General features: G+C 47.1%; 1 protein-coding gene across 1 annotated transcript; it reads right to left on the bottom strand.

Annotated features, from left to right (window-relative positions):
- Positions 1 to 7,360: 7,360 nt before the first annotated feature.
- On the bottom strand, positions 7,361 to 8,332 carry LOC309560130 (E3 SUMO-protein ligase ZBED1-like; the record flags this gene model as incomplete). The annotated part of the gene is made up of 2 exons (XM_082263676.1): positions 7,361 to 7,819; positions 8,030 to 8,332. The coding sequence occupies 2 exons, from the start codon at positions 8,330 to 8,332 to the stop codon at positions 7,361 to 7,363; spliced, it is 762 nt and encodes a 253-aa protein (XP_082119802.1).
- Positions 8,333 to 8,817: the final 485 nt, after the last annotated feature.

Raw genomic sequence — 8,817 nt, 5'->3', positions numbered from 1 at the left:
GTGTCACTTTGTGCAGTGACACAAAAAACAGGAAACTGATCTGCTTAAATGTGCATCACACTCCCCTCTACCACAGGCTCACTGCGGCTGAAACAGACAGATGCTGCAAACTAAAACACCTTGGTTTAGTTTGCTTTCAGTGTAAATGGGCTAAAAAATTAAATAACAAGGACTTGATAAAAAGCAAGGACAGCATAAAGAAAACTGACAAAAAATATAATTAAACAGATGTCACTGTAAAAATATAAACTTAACCTAAGGTACCTTAAAAGTTAGCTTCAGTGACGAGGTCAGTTGGATGTATTGCACTGTACAGGGGTCAGTAGTATGTGAGAAAATGTACAGAGGTCAGCAGTTTGCAGGGGACAGTGTCAGTGGTGCAGTGAGCAGTATCAGTAGGGCAGAAGATGGTTTCAGAGCAGTGGATAGTGTCAGTAAGGCAAAGGACAGTGTCAGAGCAGTGGATGGTGTCAGTAGGGCAGTGGATGGTGTCAGTAGGGCAGAGAACAGTGTCAATAGAGCAGTGGATGGTGTCAGTTATTTTGTGGTCTACCTATTCTTGAATAAAAGCTCTTAAAAGGTTTCACTAAAGAATTGTCTCTATTGCATTTCTGTCTCTATTTGGAATGTGTGTAAAACCAGAGTGTGTCAAAGTTGTTAGGAGTCTTACAAGGGCAACCATTGGGGACAAGCATTGTCAAGCAAACCCTCCAGGGGTTTGGGGGCTTGTCCATTTGGGGGCTTGTCCGGGATGTGTCTCACAGTTGACTTTGGCAAGTGGAATTACAAGCCAAGGCATGAAGTATTGATGGACCCAGCTGCAGTGGTTATGTGGGGCCAGGGACAAGGATGCCAACTGGAACCGTGTACGGTTATCCAGATACTAGGGTGAGGAAAGTCCTTCAGTTGATAAAGAATCTTGTGCCAGATCTGAGGGTCTATCTCATTTACATGAGAAAAGTTTTTTCTATGGACTGTACACATGTATTACTAGAGTGGAAGGGAGCTATACTTGTTTGTATCCAAAGGGACAGCATAAGTTTGGCAGAGGGGGTTGAAGCACAAGTGATCTCATTGTTTCACCTTGGTGATACGCAGGACCATACACAAGCAAGGTCAGAGAGTCCGTATCGGTGGAGGCCGATTCACCCCTAGTTGGGTTCCCCACTGCCTCTTTCTACACAGACATGAGTAAGCTAGTTGAAAACCTAGTGAAGAATAATTCCGCTTCCATCAGTCAAGATTTCTTGGGGTGGGTTCCAAACCCCCACAGGAGAGTAAGAATTTGAAACCTGGGTGGATTAGGCCACTCAGGCTGTGGAAGAGTGGGATCAGGGCCGATCCTAGGGTAACAGATGCCTGGGTGCAGAAATATTTATGGCGCCCACATGTGGGCGTGGTCATCTTACTAACTCCTCCCCTTTTCCTAATGGGACCTGGAGGGGGGTCTCTCCAAGGAACACAGAGAGGGCCTCTGTTAGAGAGTCTGTTAGAAAGAGCCCCCACCAGGCCCCATTAGAGACTCCAATGGGGTCCTATCATAGAACCTGGAGGGGGGTCTCCCGAACAGTGGTCATCTCTGTGTGAATTTTAAAGTCTATGTTAGAAAGACCCCCCCCCCCCACCGGGCCCAATTCGAGACTACAACGGAGTCTAATAGGACCTGGAGGGGGGGTTTATCTGTGCCTATTGGAGAGTCTCTGATAGAAAGAGTCCCCTCCAGCCCCCATGAGAGACTACATTAGAGTGTCACTGAACAATAGAAAGATAAACCATATTATATTAATTCATAGCCCAGGCCCAATACTAGAAGACTTCACTTACCTTAAATAATGGGTACTAGGGCTGGCTGCTGGTCCTGGGGCCTGGCTTCTGTGGCTTTACTGCTGGTCCTAAGGTCTGGCTGCTGGGGCTGGCCTGCTGGTCCTGGGGTCTGGCTGCTGGTCCTGATTCCTGGCTGCTGGTCCTGGTTTTTGGGGCTGGGCTGCTGGTCCTGTATTCTGGCTGGCTCTGTGGTGCCAGGCTCTGTGATGCTGGTTTCTGTGGTGCCGGGTTCTGTGGTGCTGGTTTCTGTTGTGCCGGGCTCTGTGGTGCTGGTTTCTGTGGTGCTGGGCTCTTGTGCGATATCCTGGGGGGCTGCGGCTGTCCCTGTATGAACGGCGCCTTTATTTGCCCCATAGTCCCGGCTTACAGGCGGAGTGATATCAAATGCACTCCGCCTGTGAGAGGAGGAGCCGTACATAGAAAACAGGCAGCTGCAGTAGAGAGCAAAGCCGCTGCTTCCTCTGTACGGCTCCTCCTCTCACAGGCGGAGTGCATTTGATATCACTCCACCTGTGACCCGGGACTACAAAGGATGTAGCGGCTACATTCTCTCACTGCAGCCTCACGCATGCACCCGCCCAGGATCGGCCGAGTGGAATGTTCCAGAAGTAGTAAGGAGATAAGAGACCTTGTGAGAGCCTTAGAGGTCCAGTGGCTGAACTGATACGCAGCCTGAGACTGAGAAGGCAGGACTATGTAGTAATGGACTACATTGATGCTTTATATGCTGTGTTTGACAGAGTAGATGTAGAGAAGCTTCCAGATCTTCTATACAAGTTTGAACACACTCACAAGGGGTGAGAGGTTGTCTGAATATATCCCTCGAGTAGATAGGATATTTCATAAGATTGGGAACAAGTGCAGTGTTCACAACGGGGAACAGATCCGTGAATTACACATGGAGTCCAAAAACAGGTGCTCTGGCTAGTTATAGTGTCCTCAATACACCAGAATTCAGCATAAAGCAAAAGTGATAGCCGACAACTCCAACATCCGTATGAATATCTTTATTTCTTGCACAAGAGTAAAGAAAAAGCTTACATGTTTTGGCGAGTAGCCTTGTTCACAGCTATGAACAAGGCTACTCACTGAAACATGTAAGCATTTTTTCTACTCCTGTGAAAGAAAAAAAAGATAGTCATATAGATGTTGGAGTTGCTAGCTACTACTTTTGCTTTATATTGCATCAGATTATACTAAAGAAGGGAATCGACCCCTGAGATGCTGATAAAGCTTGTCTGGATCGTGTCCTTCAAGGTGCCAGGCCTAATCACCCAATTGTTATAAAACTTTTACTTAAAGGGTCACAAGTAACCCCCACTTACCCTGAGCTAGTATGAGAGGTGAGAGAGGAGGCAGCTTTATTAATAGAGAAGAATCCAGAACCCCTAGTTGGCAAAATCAACCCCTAAGAAACAGAAAGTGTCGACAGGTGGTGCATATAGACGAAGACAGTGAGGTGGAAACAGAAGCGGACAAATACTCTAACCCACCCATCACAGAGGCTATCAGTGAGGCAGCCCCAGCTAATCTGTTGACTTTAGTTGTTCATGTCCAAAGTCAGATACAGCAAGCCTTACTGCGGGTGATGGAGACAAGTGAAAATGCAGACTGCTGGGGGGCGTGGCCTGATGCAGCATGATGTAGGATGTGTGTAGCTTGACCTCTGACCATTGCTCCTTCTACCCTTTAATCTTGTGCTCTGACTGCCTCCTGTGCCAGCCTAACAGATCCCCTGAGGACCCTGCACACAGCCAGTCGTGGCCTCACAAAATTCTGGCCAGACGGAGGCCCGCACGGAGTGGCATTCCCCCGAGCGACTACCATTTCTAGGCGAGACCGTGGCTTCGGCCTAGTTCTGGAGGTCCATGTTCATATTGCTACACCCGGCTGTCCAGCCTGCACACCATCCTGCCCCTACCGACTTCTGAAATCGCCTTTAACAGTTACTGGTGGATGCTCAGCCTTCCCGCCACCCCCTATGGCCCCCTCAGTCACCACTGAGCATCGGCCTGCGGGCGATCCCCACGGCCATCTTGCTGCTCCCCGAGGGATACCTACGGCCACCTTAACCACTTCCAGCAAGACTCAGACCCCACATGACCACGGGGAACATCAGCCTGATAGTCTGATACCCCTGGCTCCATCTGCAGTGGACTTCCTACTCCATCAGGGAGGGGAGGTGGTTGTGGCCTAGTTCCTGGTGCTACCCATGGCGGCCATTGTTCCACGCTGCCCTCCTTTCCGACATGCCTGCTTCCCTAGTGCCTAGCTTTACCTCTATACTGACCCCATCCCCACTCACCTACTGCACCTGCCCCATCCTTGCTCCTGCCATGGCCATGCCGGAACCCAAGTCGGAGGTGGCTACCGAGCTGGATAAGTTTCATAGGAATGAGAGGGACGGCCTGGAAGAAGATGGTGGAACCACATTGAAGGGGAGGGTCTCGGCAGGAGTGGACACAGACAAGCTTTTGGAGGCCATCTCTGCTTTGCAGGCCACCCTTGCCACTAAAATTGAGGCGGTGAAGGTGGATATTTCCCTAGTCCAGCAAAACCTCCACAAGCTCAAGGAGCGGGTTAAAATATCAGAGACCAAAATAGGGGAGGTGGAGGACGTAATCCCACCATTACAGAATTCCTCAGAACGCATGCAGCACCAGATCAATCAACTCCTTGCAAAACAAGACAACATGGAGAACAGACTTCGGAGGTGCAACCTCCGCCTCATTGGCCTACCAGAAGGATGCGAGGGGAAGAACCCAGCTGATCATAACATATGGCAGAGAGGCCTTCTCAGCCACGTTTGCTGCTAAACAGCTCATGCATGCCCACCAGGCTGCCACCACAAGGTGCCCCTCCATGCACATTTATCGCCAAACTGCTGAATTACAAAGATCGAGACATCCCACTATGTATGGCACAAGTGAAAGGAAATATATCCATTGGCAATGTTAGGGTGGCTATTTTCCCTGACTTTTCCACTGAAGTACAAAAGCGCAGACAAAGCTTTACGGAGGCCAAAAGATGCCTACGCGTCAAAAACCTCAAATATTTCATGCTGTTCCCTGCACGCCTTTGCGTAGAAGACGATGACCGTGCCATTTTTTTTTAAACTCCCGATGATACCATTGCCTGGCTGGAGCATCGAGAAACCAATGGGAGATCAAAAGATTAACCTATGATGCGCGGTGTACGACTGTCTACTGCTACCGAGGATTACAAGCCTCCCTGACTACACCTTTTCTCAGGTACTGTGGATTTCCTATCAGACCTCCCTTTCAATAATTTCAGGCTACCGTTTGCATTACTCACCCCTAGTTTTCTTTTTCCCCATTACCTCCTGTTATGATAGCAGGGCTCTTTCCTCAACGTCTCTCATCTGGTGAACTGCAACATTAGGTTTCATGCACACCTCCGGATAGAAGATACTCTAAACAACTGCTGCCTCGAATGAGGGCTAACAAGTTCTCCTTGAGTGTTATGGCCGGGAATCCCCGGGATGCACAAACCACCTAGGCCAAGGCCACAAACAGAATAACCATTCCCCTACACGAACAGAGAAATACTACTAGAAGTGACGAAAGTCTTACAATATGCGAGATTTTTTCAGTGCAGTTTCGCCCCCCTTGCACTTCCAGAGGGACCTGGATTCGCGGATTTAGGTTTGTTCTGAAATCTGCCCCACCATGCTCCAAAAGCCCTACTGCAACACATCCTGTGTGGTATGGTTACAGGACTGTATTGCCACATCACCCTTTATCACTTAGGGCCCAGATCCAGGTTTTCTCTTTGTTACTGTTGCACTTGAATGAAGTTTTTGATCCACTTCACCTGCAAGTTACGGTTTTGTTATGGGAATATGCCTACACCAGTTGGGGTCGTGTTGGGCTGGGTGGGAAAGAGGGGGGACTATTTTATCAAAACGTACAATGCATCAAGTACAAATGTTATTGTTTGAAGAATGCTATGTTCAGTGTATTTCTATTTGCTTTGATACCTAGAGGGCTTCCCCACATGTGTGGGGTGATGACCCCCTCTTGTGTGACTTCAGGGTACTACATGATCACAATCCTACGTTACTTACATCATACTCCACCATGACGTCTCTGAAATGCCTAACTTGGAACGTTAGAGGGTTGGGAGACAGGGTCAAACACACAGTCCTATCCTACATTAAAAAGCAAAAAGCTGACATTATAGTTCTTGTTGAGAAGCATTTAGATGGCCACTTACACCTGGCCCTTAGACGCCCCTGATTGGATGGGCATATCACTCAGCTTATACCACACACGCAAGAGGAGTGCCATTACTCATAACCAAGTCCCTGCATTTTGAATTGTGTGACCTGTGCTCAGACCTGCAGGGTCGCTATGTTTTCTTGCATGCTAAGATATATGGTGAACAGTTTTTGTTGATGGCATATTATGTACCACCTCCATTTTGCATGACAGTTTTGACGGAAAGGCTTGATTATATGGCGCAACACCCGACGATCCCAACCATCTTTCTGGGTGACTTCAATGCCACCCTAAACCCTAACCTAGAAAAAGTGCAGCAACCTGCCCTGAATTCTAGACCCTGTACATTAGGGCTGCGCATCTTCACTTACCTCACGATTCGATGCGATTACGATTATTACACCATTTTTGGACCATTTTTGAAAACAAGCCATTCTCCATCTCTCCAGTGCCAGAAAAGCAGTAAAAAATATAAAATGTTCCAGGTTCACTGCGATTGTGTTTGCCCCTGCCATTGCCAGTCAACTAAACACAGTGTGTGTGTGTCGTGACTCGTGACAACTCAAAAGCTTATACGCAGCCTCAGCATCAACTCAACACACACACACACTGTGTGTGTGTGTGTTGAGTTAATGCTAGAGCTGCGTTATAAGCTCTTGAGTTGTCACGACAGTCAGTCAGTCAGTCACGTTACAGAAAGAAAACTTTACCTGCACTGCACTGAGCAGCACTCTACCATGTTGATTACATCTGTAACTGAAGCCAAGCTAGCCAACAAGCCACCATTAGAGGAAGGAAAATCCTTGAGAGAATAAATTGTAAACTGAAGCTTAACCTTGAGGAAATCCTATGGGGGTCACATTCACAAACTCACAAATATAGTATATTACACAAGAATCCACAATTGGTGTATTTATTTGTGATCCAATAAGATAAGATTTACTCGAGGTTAAGCTTCAAATGTACAAGTTATTTCTCTCAATGATTTTCCTTCCTATAATGCTGCACCGTGGCTGGCTTGGTGTCAGTCAGTTGTCTAGAAGAAAATACACTTTAATATTATTTATTTGGTTGAGGGTTAAATGAACCCCTGCCTACTTGCCTAGACACTTTTAGTGTGAAGCAACGGAACGGATTATGGATTGGAAATGGACACATTGGACAGGACAATCTTCAAAAACAAACCATCAGTGCTATAAAACAAGACTGGTGATGTGACTGACTGGTGACTGGCGGCAGATTGAATTAGTAATTACTAATTCATTAAAAACATGAATTAGTAATTATTTCAGTGCTTAGCATTTGGGAACATGTAGGTTTTTCTGTAAGAACACTAGATGATCCACATGCTCAGGTTTCAGACTGCTTCTTTTCGCTGTTATAACATCTCCTGCAGTAGAGAAAACCCGCTCTGCAGATACACTTGTACCTGGGATACACAAATATTGCTTTGACAGCTGAGAGAGGAGGGGGAATATGACCTCATGCTCCCGCCACCATTTCAAAGGGTCCTCAGTGAGAGGCAGAGGTGGGGCTTTACAATATTTTTCCATTTCGTCTTCTGCCTTGGCATAGGGGGTCTTAGGTTCTATTGCACCATCAGTGAAAGACTGCCCCAGCAAAGTCATGAGCAGCGATGTTGTGGCCTTTTTTTTGGGAGGAGAATGGCTGTCCTCAATGGGTGTTGTTTCTTCTTCCACAGTTGCTTTTTCCCTAGGCACTTCATCCACATTTGTCCTTCTATTAGATGTAATCTGTGTGTTTGAACAAAAGATAATAGTATAAGAAGAGCTGAACTGACTAAGAGTGTGATTCATTGATGAGGTGTGGGAAACTGCACGGTAATCCATACCATACAGTTCCACTTTCCACACCGCATCAGTGAATCAGGGCATGTTATTACACAACACAATGTAGCTGAGCTTCTAGCTGTCTGGGAGGAAACATGATGAAATTCTAATTACCTCCAAAGATGCAGCCTCCTCAGTCACTCCTCTGTATATCTCCGATCTCTCCTCCTCTGTGAGAATAAAAGGCAGTCCTTTAAAGCGAGGATCCAGTGCAGAGGCTGTATGAAGGATCTTCTTCTCTGCCTCACTGCTGTACCTCTTCAGGAGATCTGTTTTGATGGCATTCTTGATCTCATGGGTCATGGGTGTGTCTCCCATGGTGTCTGTCATGCTCTGGAGCAGTTGTGCATTTAGAGGGGCAATGAGAGACACTGTTGGGTTGCGCTCTTCTGACATCAGCAAGGTTGCATCCTTCATTGGCTTTAATGCACTCACAGCATCCTCTGCATTTGACACATCTGTTTCATTGAGAGTGCAGAGATCAGACTCTCCTTTTCTGACTTCTGGAGACCGCAAGGTGGCACAAACTGCAGGTTGTTGTTCCAAGAACCTCTTGACCATGTCATATGCGCTGTTCCATCCTGTTGGCACATCAGTTATTAGCTTATGATTCTTCAGGCCCAGACATTTCTGTTTCTCTTTTAGACAGTGGCTTTCTCTAGTGCTGCGATGGAAGAATGTGGATATTCGTCGCACTCTGGCGAGAAGCCTGGAGAGCGTGGCCCTTTTCAGTGCCCGCTGACATGGAAGATTGAGTGTATGGGCAAAACATTTAACATGTGGAAATTTACCAACTTGAGCTGCAACTATCATGTTCGCCGCGTTGTCGGTCACAAGCACTACAGATTTATCAGACAGCTGCCATTCTTCCATGACATGAGACAGTAGCTCTGCCAGATGAG

This window comes from Pelophylax lessonae (genome assembly GCF_965119305.1).
Source record: "Pelophylax lessonae genome assembly, chromosome: 7".
Lineage (NCBI taxonomy): Eukaryota > Metazoa > Chordata > Amphibia > Anura > Ranidae > Pelophylax > Pelophylax lessonae.
This window is presented reverse-complemented; position numbering and strand designations above follow the sequence as displayed.